Raw genomic sequence first — 16,047 nt, forward strand, 5'->3', positions numbered from 1 at the left:
ACGTGGCCTCCGTGCGGGGACAGGCAGACAAGACGCCTGCTCACACTCGGGGTGCTCCGGCCCGTTGGGGGGGAGGGCGCTGCGGACAGGGCTGCGTGGCGCAGGGCTGAAGGCAGGCCGAGGAGGGGCCCCGCGGCAGTGCGCGGGCTGCACCCCGTGGAGGCGGTGGGGCTCCTAACCAGGAAGCCTCAAGCGTGTCGGGGGCGCCGGCCTCTACCCCGGGGCTCACTCGCCCAGTGGATGGCAGCGAGCCCGCTTACAGGAGCAGACAGCAGAGGGATGCACGCGTCCCGGTGACAGTGCGATGGCCCGTGTGGCTGCCAGGGACCTGGCCCCGAGTCCCGGGAGTGGCCTGGCACAGTGGACAGTGACCCGCGGGGGGCGGGGGGGCGCGCCCACAGCTCTATGTGCGCCTGCACCGGGCTCCGCGGGGTGCAAGGTTTTTGCCCCTCTTTAGTAAGCCAAGGAGCTCTCGACGCGGGCTTTTATGAAGGCGCTTGTTTTCTATACGATGATATTATTAAACCTGCTTTCGTTAAAATAATAGGCTGCACATACCCATTCTAGAAAAGTTAAAAAAAAAAAATACTTCCGAAGAGTCTGTGTGTCAGGTACGAAACAGGTGGGGGGCTGCCGCCGGCCACTCTGAGCCTCGAGGCCCCTCCCCCAGCCCTGGTTGGTGACAGCCACCCCAGGGGACATCCGCTGAGGGACTCACAATCGGGGCTGACTTCCAAAAACGATTTCGGAAATTATTTTTAGAACTTTAACTTTTTTGGAAAGGATTTGCTAGGACTTAGAATATTTTTAATTCTCACCAAAACCCTGAAATGAATAGATTGTAATGCAGATTTTTATCCTATAAAGTAAGCTGGAGTCAGGGTGACCGAACAGGCCAGCCGTGCGTGTCCTTATGCAGCGGCTTCGGGCACTGGCCCCTACACCGCGAAGCAGCATTGCGGTTTAGAACCGAGAGAAGAAAGTCAGTAGAACATTCCAGAACTACCCCTGGTTCTGCCCTGGTCTGCAGTAAGCTTAATCTCCTCCAACCCTGCCCAGTTTGGGGCTTCCAGGGACCCCCGGCACCCACAGCCGGCCGTGTGGCACCTGGGAGGCCAGGGACCTTCCTAGCAGGGGACAGTCCCCCACGCTGACGAGGAGAGGGCTGACGGCAAGCGGCCCTGGGTTCAGATCCCGGCTCCACAGGTTCCGTCCCTTTGGTGCTGGCTGGCCGCTCTCCTCTCCAGAGGCTTCCGTCCCTCGTCTGGTCGGGGGACAGTGGCAGCTCCCCTGGAGGGCACTAAGGTGGGGCCCTGGCCTGGCCGCTGCGGTTCTGAGATGGCGCGTCCACCTGTCCAGGCTCGGCTGGCTTCCTGGCCCCGTCCCCATCGGCACCTCCCCACCCTCGTCTCCCGCCCCATCCCACCGTCTGGCCACCCTTGCTGTGTTGGCCCCTCCCCATGGGCGACCCTCTGGCCCTTGGATCACAGCCTGGCTTCTCCATAACCATGTGCCCCTGTGTTTACAAGGAGCTCTGGGGGTTGCTGACAGTTCCAGCTCACACCTGCACTTAGAGAAGTGCATCCGAACAGGACCACGGGAGCTCAGGCCCGGCCCTGAGCCGTCTCCACTGCCTCGGTTTCTGCGCAGGGGTGCATGGCCCCCCCTCGCCAAGCTCAGTCCGTGAGCCCGGAGGCAGGCTGTCCATCCAGGGCTGTCTGACGTGACGGCGCTGCAGGGCCAGGTGCTGACCGTGCCCCGTTTTCTGTGGTCACAAGGTGACATGTGCCAAAGTCAAGAGGTCTTCTGAATTCAGCACCGGATTCTGAGCCTGCGGGTCAGCCAGCAGGCTGCGTCGGTGCCTGAAGCAGGGGTGAGACTGACGGCAAGAATGTCACCACCACAGGGTACCCGTTAGGGACCCCGAGACAAAAAGCCGGCCTTCCCAGAATGCATTCTGGGACCATGGAGATGATGTCACCAGCCCTCGTGGTCATGAAGCTCCTTCCTTTGAGTTTGCAGAGATTTAAGCCTTTGCTTCTCACTCTGCCATGAGTGTGTAAAAAGGTGACGGTGAGGCTCTGACAAGGGTGGGACATTCTGTGACCACTCCAGGGCCGTGGCACCAGGCCAGCGGGGGCCAGGTAGCCTGACAAAGCATCCCTCCCCTAACTCTGCAAAGGGAGAGCCTCGTGATGGTGACGTAACGTGCCCTCGATTTCAGAGGCAGTTAGCTACTTAGTTGTCTTTGCAGTGACGAAAAGGACATGGAGAGTCCAGGGCTTGGCTTTTCCCACAGACTTGTTCCTGCTCCGTCTTACCAGTCCTAGGGGCAGCTTTCTCAGAACTGCAGACCAGAGTCGGCGTGGCCTTCTGGGGCCCGGGTGCCCTCTCCCCCGGTGTCCCCTGCCTTGTTCCCAGCTCCTTGTCCCAGTTTTATCCAAGCACCCCCCAGGGGCAGGCACAGGAGGCCAGAGCTTTTCAAGAGAGGCTCTGGTTAGCCGGTGCCAGGCGGACGCTGTGAGGCCAGCGCTGCTTACCCCACAGATAAGGAAACGGGCTCAGAGCAGCGAGGTCGCTGAGCCAGGTGCCCACAGCCCGTTAGTGATGGAGCAAGACCGTAGCCCTGTGAGATTCGGGAGGGCCTCAGCCGACCCCCACCCCCTGCCAGGGGCTCGTAAATGCTGCCGCGACCTCCGGACGCAGAGCCCTGTGCTTCGCCCCTGTTGCTGACGCTCGGTGCAGCACCCGTGGCTCGGACGGGCAGACGAGGCTTGGGTCGTTAGCGACCCAGGTGGTGCCCGAAGGGGCGGTTACCCGGTGCAGATCGCTCCCCTAGGACTTCTGGCTCTACAGGGCCAGCGGCGGGCAGCTGGCTGTTCCGACAGTGCTTTCCTTGCGTATGCCGCACCCGGGAGGAGCGCTCCCGTCCGCGCTTCCAAAGGGTGCCTGTCTGAGGTTGCTGGTGTGCGCAGGGGTTTCCCCGGTTCCTGGCTTGGGGGTGTGCATCATCTGTGGGGGGCAGGGCCGGCGCGCCGGCCTGGGGCGGAGCGGGCAGTGTGGGACCCCACGTCCTGCCGCTAGATCGTGCGTGCCTTTGCGTCTGTCCCGGCCACGGGCCTGTAGCGGTGGCCCACTGCCCCGCCCCCGGCAGGTCCTGCCAGCCTGGCCGTCTCTGGGAACCTAAAGCAGAGGACGTGGCCGTATGACGAAGCACCCTGAGCTTTTAATACTCAGACTATATATAGACCTTTGAGGGGTGGCCACGGAGCAACAGAGAGAGAGGCGAGGACAGAGTTTAACGGAGAATGAAATGGAGCCAAAAAAAAAGATTGGAAAACTGGTGCCGCAGCTGATTTGGGGCAGGAAAAGTGGCAAACGGACGTGCGGAGACGAGGGCCTCACTCCAGCGCCCTCTAAACGCCCAGAGAAGACCGCGTTCGCTGCGGTCACAGACAGACTCACTTAGAAACTTGAGGAAAGGGGGCCAGGCCGAGCTTGCGGGCGGAAAGCGGTCCCGGCGTGCAAGGCTCGGCGGGCGGCCCAGGCAGCAGCCCGTCGGCACAAACTGTATTGCCGCGAACTGTACGCATCCACCTGTGTTACCGAAACTTGTTTTCATTTTACGTTAAGGCGTTTTCTTTAAAGTTTTTTTAAAAACTTTCTTCTATAGACCAAAAACGTGTTTTTCTTTGTTTAAATTAAATTGTATTTTTATAGACACAGTCACGTCAGCTGTGTTTGAATACGTAATTTGCCTTGTAAAATTCTAACTTTCATTGAATGAAATGTAAATTCTGGAAAAAGATGGGTGGGCTTCTTTAAAGATGAATGTGACTCGAAAGCGGATCCCACAGCCCTGTTATAGCCCCGGGGATTTCTTTGGGATTTCTTTGGGATTAGGGGCGGCTGAGAGGTGGCAGCAGCAGCCTGGTGACTCTGCCCACCTGGAGGGCTAGTCCCCCTGGCTGGCCAGCCCCCCTTTGGCTGGGAACTCCAGGCTGAGCGAGCATTAACTCCTTCCTGGCCAGGAGCCGTGGGAGGACTGGGGACGGTCCTCATGGGATGATGCCGTCCCCGTGGGACTTGCTCCCGGCACTGTCCCCGGCCAGACTGCTCTGGGCAGAAATAAACCTTTGGACAAAGTATGCTCTCGGTCAGAAAAACTTGAGAGAATGTCTGAGAGAGCAGCAGAGCTGAGGCAGTTTGTCAGGACAGGCTGACCCTCCCAGGGCACAGGAAGCACCATCTCCGAAGTTGTCACTGATGCCCGAGCTGCAGGGACAAAGACGTCTAGGAGGTTTGGCAGACGGGTCACATTCACAGAGCACACGTGCTCGGGCCCTGAGTTCCGCCTGTCACTCCAGTGCCAGGGGACAATCTGCAGGGACTTTGCTGGCGTTTCGGTCTGAGCGCCCAGTGGCCGTCTTGTCAGCGCCTCTGCCGTGGGCTCTCAGGCACTTCGTGAAGTGGGGAGCCAGTGGGGGAGCAATTGCATCAGGTCCAGGGAGGGACCTGATTGGTCTGCCCAGGTGGCTCGATTCACTACCTAGAGGGCTGAGCCGGCAGCCTCACTGGGAGCAGCTGCCCTGCCTGCCTGGAGACAGCCTGCCCACCGGGGCGTCTGCACAGCCAGCCATTGGCGGGGCAGCGCGGGGTGGGGCCCAGCCCCCCGGGGACGGTGGGAGAAACGGGGACAAACTCCCTTTCAAGAGGCAGTGTGGGTTTAAAATGCCATCTTGTTCCTCTGACTGCTTTTTCCAGGCTGCTGTGGTAAGATTTTTTTAAGCATCTCACATGCCCCTCAAGGGCTGCGTCCCCACGGTGTGTAGCTAGGCAGCCATGTATACCCTTCGTCCTCCACGTCGCTCCTCGGTGTCCCTCTGCCCGAGAGCCGTTCGTTTGCAATGGCTTTGACCACCACCTGGAAAATGCACTTTGCTCGTGATTTTGAGCGGGGAAGGGACCAAAGAATGCTGTGACCGTGTTCTCGCCATACCCTCCCTTTTAGTGTCTTAAATTTCAGTGTATTCGTGTTAGTTTTTCTCAACCTGCTCCTAAGCCTTAATGAACATGGGAGGGGAGTGACAGGAAAAGGCAGTGGATGTCGGCCACCGCACCCCGGGCCCTGGGGATGGAGAGCAGGTGGAGCCATCGGCATCGAAGGTTGGGACTTCTGTGGGATTTCTGTCACAGAAGAAATTCCTGGGTGTTTGCACTTGGTTCCACTGTGAAGCATCCAACCCCAAAGCCAGCAGCAGGCCGTGAACAACCCGAACCCCAAAGGCAGGCTCTTGAGAAGCCTCACGTACCCTCAGGTCTGGCCGGGGGCCGGTGTCCCCTGCGTGTCCTGGGCATTTGGAGACCATCACACTGTGCCCCTGCCCGTCGGGGGCGGGGGAGGGGAGGGCACGCACGTCTCGGAAGCGCGCTGTGCGTGAGCTGTTTTACTCGGTTTCGTTTTTATTTCTGAAAAACCCGAAGTCGTTCATCTGTGCGTGCCCTCTTGGCATGTTGCAGGATGTTAAAGTCTTTAGTGAAGACGGGACGTGCAAAGTGGTGGAGATCCCAGCAGACATGACGGCCAGGGACCTGTGCCAGCTGCTGGTGTACAGGAGTCACTGTGTGGACGACAACAGCTGGACCCTGGTGGAGCACCATCCGCACCTGGGACTAGGTAGGACCGCGCCCGGGAGCACGCGCCGCGCGTTCGGTAAAGGCCACCACGGCCAGATGCCAGACATGTCACTGCTGTGTCCCCGCCCACATAGCAGCATCTCCGTGTTGTCCTCCGTGCGACGGCCCCTTCTCGTTCTCCTAAAACCCCTTCCCGACCCCCGGCCCTCTTCCCCGGAACCTTGCTCTTGGTTGGGTCAGCGGGAAGTCCCCAGGGCTCAGACACAGCGAGAAGGTTCTCCTTGCGAGTTAGCCGTGAGATGCGTGTAGGGCTTGAGTCCCACCTGTGGTCTGTGGAGGGAGCCGGCGGTGCCCTGGGGAGGGCCGGTCCCTTGCAGGGTTGTGGCATTACTCTGCGGAGAACAGCTCGTCCACCTGACGGGAGCACGGGGTCCGTGGTGGCAGTCTGCAGGGGAGCAGGGAGGCCCACTGGGCACCGAAGCGCACCACAGAGCAGGCCATCTCAGCTGGAGGCTTATGGTGTGTCTGTGAGCTGGTTCACGTGCTTCTGCACAGTGTGTGCGCACGCGCGCGTGTGTGTGTGCAGAGACCAAGGAGATATTTTGAGTTATGTACTATTTACACAGTTTGGTGAGGTTTTGCATTTTGTTTTGTTCTGCTTTTTGCTCAGGAGGTCTATTTCAGGCAAAGAGTTTTTCAGACTTTTGTTTAAATTCTTATCGGATAAAGCGTGGTGCTTACAAAATCATAGGTACATATTAAAAACCAGAAGCTTCTGTAAGACAACAGCCATATGTCTCTCCTGTGTCTTGAAGGAGAGAAAACCCACCCAGACTACAAATTTCTCCCCATGCTTCGAAATTTTTCTCGTGAACCTTTTTGAAAGTGTGACGGCAGATAAACTCCACCCCTGGTAGTGGGGTCTCCCTCATAGGCCTGAGTGACCACAGGCTCTGCGGCCTGCTGGGCTTGCGATGAGGGGCTGGCCGTGGCATGGCGGTGGGCGGTGGGATGCTGACGCCAGGCTGGGCGACTCAGGATTCTGCTCAGGACTCACAAGTCCACTACACTCTAAGGCAGAGAAGTAAGATTTGCTTTTTCGAGGCGTCCAATTTTTCAGGATTTTTCATGGGAAGCAGGGGGCAACACAGATGCTGGACTTCGTTTCAGGAAAGTGGGAGCCGCGGACGCCCTTCGAGCCGCGCCTGGCTCTGCCGCTCGCATGGGCAGCCCTCTGGGACGCCGGCTGCCGTGAGCACGCCAGCGTTACCAAGGCCCCTGTGATGACATGAAGTCTGGATGGCGGCCTGCCATCCCCAGAACAGAGCCACCCAAGGGCCTTTGAAAAGACATGCTTTTAGAGTCATGGAGAAAATTAGAGCTGAAAAAAGGGGGCTTTGAACCGATGCTGTCGGGTGGCTTTCTGCCAGCTGTGAAGACGGGTGCCATGGACACTCGGTGGCAGACCGAGGCCGGACCCCATGCCCCTGACCCCTGCTGGCCGCCGCGTCCCCACGCGCAGAGGGTGTGCAGAAGGGGATTACAGAGGGGCTTTGTTTTCACCTGCGGGTGTCTGGGGCCTCCCTGGCGTCCCCAGAGTGACCCAGCTTGCTCCTTTCAGGGTCCGCTCCCCTCTGCCCGTCCCCCTGGGGCCAGACGATGGGGACGCGTCACTCTCTGTTTGCCCTGCTGGGCACAGCTTTCCTGTGCGCTTGCCTGGCAGGCAGGAAGAGCTGGGCTTGGAGGACGGGCGCCTGCATAGCCACGTGTCCCCATGTCCCCTTAGAGCTGGTGCTTCCCACTGGTCATGGGGCGACCCCCACGGTCCATCGGAGACAAAACGCCGTTTGCTCTGGAATTAGACCCCTGTCTTGGCCTCTCTTAGTAGCTGTCATCTCACTTTTTGATTTCTCCTTGTTTTACCTGATGAAAAAACATTTTTAATTCCCTTAACCACCCAGCATCAGGTTAGCCAGTGGCTGTTGTTTTTCTGCCCTCGAACTACAGAAGCATTTTCTCTGAATAAAAAATCGCAGAATTCATCGATCTGTGTTCCACCTGGAAAATCCATTTTAGATGGCGCTGAGCCAGCCTCATTCTTGAAAGTGAACGTAAGCGTTGAAGTCTCAGGCCCGGCCGGGCTGGACGTCTCTGCCCACCCCCATCCCGGGAGGCGCAGGGCCAGCAGACAGCCCCCCACCCCCCACTCCACAGCCAGGTTCCCGTGGGCCTGTCCCTAGTGCTGGTCGGCCCTTCCCGGGGGACTTTCTGGCGGTCGTGGGGAGGAAATTCCTGTCCTTGGCAAATTCGGGCTTTAAATATGTTTTCACAAGAAAGCTTTCCTTGTAACATCGACAGCAGGGCTGAGCGAGCCGCTGAGTGCGGGCGCGGCCTGTCTCGGACCAGCGCCCGGGGACAGTCGTCCTTTGTAGTCAGAAGTTCCCCTTCCTCGTTCTGGGATGGCTTTGACTGAGAATGCTTTCTCTCTCACCTTCATCCTTCCTTGAAGACGGGACTTCCCTAGGGACTCCCAGCTCGGCCGTGGAAGAAGGTGGGCGGGGGCTCTGAAGGGCCACTCGCACTCTCGTGCCCCTTCCGTCCGGCCACTTGGGCCTCTGTGCACGTGCTGAGGATGCCGTGGATTTGCTCACGTTGCCTGTTCCGCCACTAGTGTGGATAGTTCCCTGCCATCACCCCACTGCCCGCCCCCCGCTCCCGTCAGAGACCAGGGGAGGGGGCGTGACCTGCTCCCGGTAGAGCCTGGTGTCCAGACAGCGAGGGGAGCCCCTTGCCAGGGGCCAGCACTGCCACCGCAGACACTCCGAAGCAAGGGCGTGTGTGCGAGTCAGTCTGCGTGGCGAGTGTCCTTGCCGCGCTCGGGACGCCCTGGCGTGGCCGGCGTGCCGCGCGGGGCCCCACCGGCCGTGCTCCGGGAGCGTGCCCCCTCTCCGATCTCGCTGCGGCCTTGGCCTCCGAGCTCCACGTCACTGCCCCCCACCGCCCGGCCCTCCCACGGGCCCCCTGCTCAGCGTCCGGCCACCGCCCTTCGTCTCGGACGTTTCCCAGGTTCCACAGCCCGTGATCGTTAGAAGAGTCGACGTTTCTTAATTTTAGAGCGAAGTGATTGGCTGCGAGTCTTGATCGACCCCTTCCTTAATTTTTGTTGACGTCAAATTGAGAGGAATGATGTGGAAGGGAGGCCCGACCCGAGCGCCCCGCGTTACTCCTCTCGAGCCCTCTCGCGCCCTTGGTAGCGCGCTAGAGAGACGCGCAAGTCGAGTTCCGCTCTCGACCCCGTCTTCGCCCGGTGGGGGGTTGCCGTGCTGCCTGCCTCGTCTCTCACTTCTCACACGTGCTTTTCCTCCCAGAAAGGTGCTTGGAAGACCATGAGCTGGTGGTCCAGGTGGAGAGCACCATGGCCAGTGACAGTAAATTTTTATTCAGGAAGAATTATGCAAAATATGAGTTTTTCAAAAATCCCATGGTGAGTCTTATCTCCTCGGGGTTGGGGTGTGGAACTCTTGAAAACCTTGCAGTTGATACTTGGGTTTACCAGGAGTAAATCGTAAAATAACTGACCGAGACCCGGGGGGCAGCTGACCGCTTGGACCAGAATTGCCGTCTAACTGAACACGCCTCGCTCAGGGCTCGGCCTCTGATGTTTAATGAGCACCTTCGTACTGGCCCAAGGCCATCACACGTCCCCCGGCGGGGACAGTGGGAACGAGGGGTCGTGTCTTGGTAGGAGAGAGGACAGGGGCTCTTAAGTTAGAACAAACTGGCCAAGTACTTAGCAGGATAAGTACTCGTTCTCTGGAGAGAGCAAATGTTACTTGTGATTACTGGTGGAGGGAGAGTAGAGAAATCAATGTCCAGGTGTGTTCAGCTAGTCTCTGGGGTTTTTCTCTCTTTCCTTGTCTACTCTTCTTTTTGGTGGGAGGTGAGGGGCACGTGTCTTGAACACGTCAGGGGGCCGCACACCTGCCGCCCACAGGCGCCTGTCCCGAGTCGCAAGGCAGAGCGTGGAGACCCAGGTGGAGGCCCGCATAGCGTAGCTGCTTTTTACTTGAAAGAAATCATTCCGATACCTGTTTTGGGTGAGGCGCCAGGAGAGGCTTTTCCACGGCACCGTGCTCATTTGTCTCACGCCCCGTACCTGTGTCGCTGAGTTACGATGCGTGGCAGCCCTCTGCCTCAGCGACACTGTGAGACACGAGTGCCCAGTAGACGTGAGATGCTCAGCACCTGCATTCAGCATTTTAGGAAACAGTAGAGCCTTTTGAAGCGGACGTTTCCACTGTGTGACCAGGGGCTGGAAAGGACGCCATTTTCCACGCAAGCGCACGCAGCCGCCGCGGCAGGAATGTTTTTAGAGCTGGCACACCTGTAAGTGTGTTTTTCCCCGCTTCGAACCTGACGTTTAACATGTTTGTTTTCCCATTTCCTTAGAATTTCTTCCCAGAACAGATGGTCACTTTGTGCCAGCAATCGAACGGCAGCCAGACCCAGCTTTTGCAGGTACTGGGCGGGAGTGGGCACCTGGGTCCCAGGGACCGCCCTGGAGCTGTCAGGGCACCTTGCGGACACTTGGAGCGATCGCATTCTTGATCACGGCCACTCGGAGCGGCTGCATCCTTCACCGCGGTCGGCCTCGGCCCCTGACAGGGCTCGGAGTGACCGAGCGCGAGTGCTAACTTGGAGCACTGCGTGTAGCCAGGCTCGGGGTGGAAATGGCGTTTGCACACGCAAACGGGGTAGAAAGGGCATTTGCACACGCCAAGAGCTTCCCCCGCCTGGGAAGCAGTCTGAGCAGAGGGCAGGACGGAGAGGCCGCGGGCCCTCCTAGCGCGGGACAAGGGCGAGGACGCCCATCTTAATTGTCCCTCTGCTTCCTGAGGCCTTTGCCCACCCCCTGTCCAGGGCTGGGAGCAAAGGCCGTGTGCACTCACGGCCAAACCCTGCTGTTCCTAGGCAGCGGGGCGCAGATGAGGGACAGGGCCGCTGCGCCCCAGACGTGTGTCTGTTCGCAACGGGTTAAGCGAGAGAGAAAAGCTTACGCGCACGACACCGGGCATAAGAGAGGCCACTAAAACGCGGTCCCCACAGAACCCGACCGGTGGTGCTCTTCCCCTCGTGGTCGGGCGCCAGACTTGCCTCTGCCCACGAGACAGGGCCCCAGAGCTCCGTGCCGTGGCCTCCCCTGAGCCTGCGGTCCGCGGCACCCGGCAGGAGTTGCAGGCGACCGTTAGCTCTCTCAGCTCCTGCACGGTGATGGCGGGACGGCCAAAGGCTCTTTTAACTTGATATGTGGTGGCCTGGCCCGGGGGGGTAGGGAGGGCGGCGGGCACAGTGATCTCTTGAGACTCCAGAAGGACTGGCCCAGGTGCCCCAGGACTCTGTCCAGCTGGCCACCCCACCTGCGGGCGGAGCCGTGTCCCCTCTCAGTCCAGTGGAAAGGACCCGCCGTGCCACCTCCCCGGCCCCGCTCCCACAGGCCACAGGAAGACGGGCGGCCCCTGGGAGCAGTTAGACGGGACGGGGCGGGGGGGAGGTAGGGCTCCTGTCAGGTGCTCCTGGCGCTTCCCCGCGCTCCCCCTCCGCCCCATGATCAGATAGGGCATTTTACGGAAAATAGAAGAAAAGGCAGGACGTGTAATCGTGCTGGCCTACGGGGAAACATGGAGCTTTGTGCTTGTCGTTGGTGTTGAGAAGGTTCATTTGCTCGTCTGTGTTTATGTACCAGTTACATTCTACGCGACATCAACGTAGAGGGGATTTTTAAGGTTTTTGAAAGGAAGCATATTGTTTGAAAACTCAGCTTGAGCAAAAGAAGAGTATTTTAGTAGTTCAGTAAAATGTCGGTGGGTCAGCGACGCCTCCGGGTGCCGTATAAGCGCATCTGACTGTTGGCCTCGCCCTCCACAGACCTTCCTGAACACCAGCAGCTGCCCCGAAGTCCAGGGCTTCCTGCACGTGAAGGAGCTGGGCCGGAAGTCGTGGAAGAAGCTGTACATGTGTCTGCGGAGGTCAGGCCTTTACTGCTCCACCAAGGGCTCCTCAAAGGTGAGTGAGCAGCTCCCACGTGGCCACACACGCGGGGGTCCGGAGCGCAGGGGGGCTGCATTGTCAAACACACCTCAGGCTCCTCCGAGCTTGGGACAACTCATTAGGCTAATTGTGTAGCAGCTAAACTGGGAGTTGCCTGCCTGCGAGTCTGTCTGACACCCCAGGAGGTAACTGGGACCTAGGAAGCCCCAGGCCACATCAGCCCTCCACCCTGGGCCACAGTGGCCATGGAGACGAGGAGGCAGGAGACGGTGGATCACGGCCACCCCCGCACCCACTCCGTGCTGCCGTAGATACTGTGTGGGCGAAATCGCTGTTCGTGGACCCTCCCAGTGGGACAGACGAGGAGAGCTGGAGGCCAGCTGCGGCCCCCACAGAGAGCCGGGGCTCCGCGGCGCCTCTGCTCCTCATACCTACTCTCTGTCGGTCCACGTATGCCCTGCAGCTGGAACCGTGCCCAGCTGACCTTGGCCATGCGTTTGCCCCTGAGAGCTGAAGTCTCTTCTGCTCTTGCCTGGAGGAGGAGGGGGGAGCGGGTGTGACCCCAGGCGGGGCTGCGAGTAAGTGCTGGGCTGATTCAGTGCAGCTGCCGAGGACCAGAGCCAGAGAGGAGGGAGAGGAGGGTGTGGGCGGGGGCCGGGGCCTCTGCACGGGGAGGCCTCCCGCCTGACGCAGGGCCTGCAGGGAAGGCTCCCCACCGCCCAGCTCTTCTCTGCGGCTGACTCACGCCCTCTGAGACGCCTGCAGCCTGGAGCAGGAGGCAGAGCTGGGCTGGGGAGTGGAGGAGAAGGGAGGGTCCAGCCCGCTGTGAGCGAGCCGCCCGCACGCTGGGACTCTGAGCACACAGCGCAGCTAGGTCGGTATGGGTCCTGCTTTTTGAGCGTGTGCTCTTAGCTTTGACCTTCAGAGTCCAGATTTTCTTCCATTTTCACGCCGAATTTTTGGTTTTGGAGCTCTGACGTGGCAGAGCGTAGGATCCATTCCGGCGGTCTCCTGTCTGAGAAAGGGAGGGGGCTTTTTGGCAGGGCAGGAGGGTCTGGTCTTCACATAGCATTTACCACACAGCAGCTGTGAGCTGCAGACCTGTGGGGAAGGTGCGCCGAGAGCCCGCAGGGCCCCTGGGTGAGCACGCACGTGCTCCTCTGGGCTGTGCGGGAGTGCTCCCAGTCACCTAGGGCCTTTTTTGTAGGAGCCCAGACACCTGCAGCTGCTGGCTGACCTGGAGGACTGCAGTGTCTTCTCCCTGATTTGTGGCAAGAAGCAGTACAGCGCACCCACGGACTTCGGCCTCTGCCTTAAAGAGTGCGCGCCCCCCGCCAGCCCCGTGTGCACCCTGCCAGCTGACGCTCACAGCTCACGTACCGCTGGAGCCTTTGGAATTCAAACAGTAAATCCTTCTCTTGGTTGTTGCTTTTTTTTAAACAGAAACATAGTTTCACACTGGATGTATTCATTCATGGAAAAATACTCTTTGTGTCCTTACGATGTATCAGTCCCCAAGTAGCTCAGACGCCCAGAGGAAAGCAGGATGCTAACAGCTGTCCAGGGCCCCGGTGGCCTAGGCTACAGCTTTGGCCCCTGGAACTGGGCTGTAGCCTTAGCCCGGGAGCGGGGAGAGCCTCCCCGCAACGCGCTGGGTGGCCTCCAGGGTGTGGGTGAGCCGATGCCTTCTATGTGGGCTTCTGGTCACTGGGATACGAGTGACTCCAGCACTACTGTCCCTCCGTGTGGATGTGAGTGAGGGCACATGATCACGTATTTACTCATACAGGCACATGTGTGTTTCTACATGTGTGCGCACACATACACAAACACAGGCGCTCATGTGCACACATGTGCACACAGACATGCCTGCACACGTAAACACACATGTGTGTACATGTGTGCATGCACACACATGTGCGCACAGGCATGTGCATATGGGAGCACACACAGACACACCTATGGGCAGGGCCCGCCCGCTCTCCTCCCCCGGGAGGTCGTGCTGATGTCGGTCATCTCAGTACTAAGTAAAATTTGCCGGGCACTCCCCGGGCGCCACGTCCTGCTAAGGGTTTGGCCTCCCTCCTCTCACCGAGTCCCCAGGCGCTTACGGGGCAGGAAGCCGCAGCCCCGCGCTGCTCGTCTCCCTGCTGAGCCATTGCTCCGCCTGTCCAGGGGGGCACAGGGAGCAGGAGCACCTCCTGTCCTGACACCGCCCCGCACCTCCCTGCACCTCATGGGCTGCAGGTAACGGGGTAACGGGGCCCCCTCAGAAGCAGCCTACAGCGGAGGTGCAGGGAGGCCCCATGGCCCCGGGAGGGGCTGGAGGTGGAGCCAGGCGCCCCTCCCCCCACACACACAGGCCCAGGCGGAGCCCTCCCTGCGGATCCCGCAGCCTGGGCCTCAGGCAGGGTGGTCACTCCTGTCCCTCGCTCCCCCTCCAGGCTCCCCAGGCAGAGAGCTAGATTGGCGTCTGCCCAGCATCGCCCCGCCTCTGAGGTCAGAGGGCTCAGGCAGAGGCCCAGCCCAGCGGCCCCCCTGCCCCAGACGAGCCTGCCCTGGGTGGGGCCCCCGCCCTCCGCCTGTGCTGACCCCTGACCCGTGGGCTGCTGGCCCGCGACAGTCCCCCTTCTCTCCAGTGACGGTGACGTTGGAGTTACACTGGGCCCTGTGTGGGGCCGTTCCAGGGACAGCTCAGGCCCTCCCCAGCCGGGGCCGGGGCCCCTCCCTCACCAGCTCCTCCGCGGGCCAGGGCCCCTCCCCCGCCGCGGCCTCCTCAAGCCCCTCCCCGTCACGCCCACCACATTGTCCTGCCCGGGCGGGCTGGCTTTCCTGCCTGTGTCCACTGAGCCCCCCAGTGGAGGACGACTGAGCGCGCAGCCAAGCGGCAGGTCCAGGAATGGAGATGCTGAGGACAGGGGCCGGGGACACCTGCTGGCCTGTCAGGGTGTCGGCTGCCGTCCAGCATGAGTGGGACCCAGCTCTGCTGGGACGCCAGTGAGTTTCTGACCCTTTCTGATCCGCTGTGCTGCACTCACTGGGGCTCCCTTTACCTCCAGCCCAACAAAGTCACACACGAGGCGAAGGGGCTGCGGCTGCTGTGTGCGGAGGACGAGCAAGGCCGTGCCTGCTGGCTGACCGCCTTCCGGCTGCTTAAGGTACCCGCGCGTCCAGCCTCGGGCCCTCTGCCCCGCCCCGTCCGCGTGCGGCGTGCTGGGCAGAGTCACGCGTCCCCCCGGGTGTCAGGAGCTTCTCACAGGCTTTGTGGGGGGCAGATCCCAGCCCATCCCGGCTTGGGCACGGCTGACATTTGGGGCCGTGAAGGCCGCCCATGCGTCGTAGGACACTCAGCCGTGTCCGGCCTCTCCACTGGATGCCGTAGCACCCCCAGTGGGTGAGACAACCACACACATCTCTAGACATCACCAGGTGCACCCTGGGGCTGGGCGTGGGGGACACCCCTGGTGGAGACACCCCTGGGCTAGAGGGACAGGAACAGCAAGGTGAGGGCCAGGACACGGGAGCAGCGTTCCTCGGGAGGGTTCATTGTTTTCATGACCAATCATCAGCGTCCCAGCTTCCTGAAAAGCTGGGCCGTGAGAGACACGTACCCCAGGGGAGAGTGTGTGTCCTGACTAAGTTCTGAGGGGAATCCATGCATGGGACCGGGTCAGCAAGTGCATAGCACTGGCCAAAGCGACCACTCAGCCTGCAGCGACCTCCGGCGCCAGGGGCGGCACAGACGTGGCGGTCCGTTTCCCGCAAGACGCTGCGGGTGTGCACACATACTCGTGTCTGCAGTCACGTGTGGTTATGAAGTCCACGCAAACTGCAAGTTAGCCGACCGAGACAGACCTGGCCGCGGTCCAGGGGTCGAGAGGAAAGTCCGTGGCCGACACATACAATGGTCTCAGAAACTTGTTACTACAACCCCGACCCACGTGGAAGCTTCCAGCTCCTCTGAGACTCGGGGAGCCACCTAAAGGAGCGAGCAGGAGGCCGAGGACACCCCTCGGAGATGCCGCGAGCCTGAGCTCCGAGGACAGGCGTCCCGTGTCACTCTCTGCCCCATTTTTGCCACTGATAAAACAAAAGGGGACCGAAATTTAAATGTCACCGTTTCGTAGTAGAGGAAGACCTGTTTGCATATGTGTCGTGGGCTGCTCCTTGAGAAGCCAGATTTAACCTAAATGCCCACCGGTGGGGCTGGTAGATGCCTTACCGTATACCCACTCACAGGGGGACTCTGCAGCTATGAAAAGCACTGGCTAGCTCTCTGGGTTCCCTTGGGACAAATGGGTGTGTCGCCAGCAGTTAGAAAGCACAGTGCTGAGTGTGCAGCGAGCGTGCGGTGTGCGAGGA

The 16,047-nt window shown here is 60.2% G+C and overlaps 1 protein-coding gene across 6 annotated transcripts in view; it reads left to right on the top strand.

Moving 5' to 3' along the window:
• Positions 1-16,047, top strand: part of GRB10 (growth factor receptor bound protein 10) — a 123,254-nt gene that overhangs the window by 97,998 nt on the left and 9,209 nt on the right. For all 6 annotated transcript variants that reach the window (XM_039862819.1, XM_039862822.1, XM_039862820.1 and 3 more), the window contains 6 exons: positions 5,521-5,677; positions 9,006-9,121; positions 10,087-10,155; positions 11,563-11,700; positions 12,893-13,001; positions 14,743-14,843. In XM_039862819.1, the coding sequence (XP_039718753.1) occupies positions 5,521-5,677; positions 9,006-9,121; positions 10,087-10,155; positions 11,563-11,700; positions 12,893-13,001; positions 14,743-14,843 (690 nt within the window). The remainder of the gene's footprint in view (positions 1-5,520; positions 5,678-9,005; positions 9,122-10,086; positions 10,156-11,562; positions 11,701-12,892; positions 13,002-14,742; positions 14,844-16,047) is intronic.

This window comes from Pteropus medius, unplaced genomic scaffold (genome assembly GCF_902729225.1).
Source record: "Pteropus medius unplaced genomic scaffold, Ma_sr-lr_union100, whole genome shotgun sequence".
Taxonomy (NCBI): Eukaryota; Metazoa; Chordata; class Mammalia; order Chiroptera; family Pteropodidae; genus Pteropus; species Pteropus medius.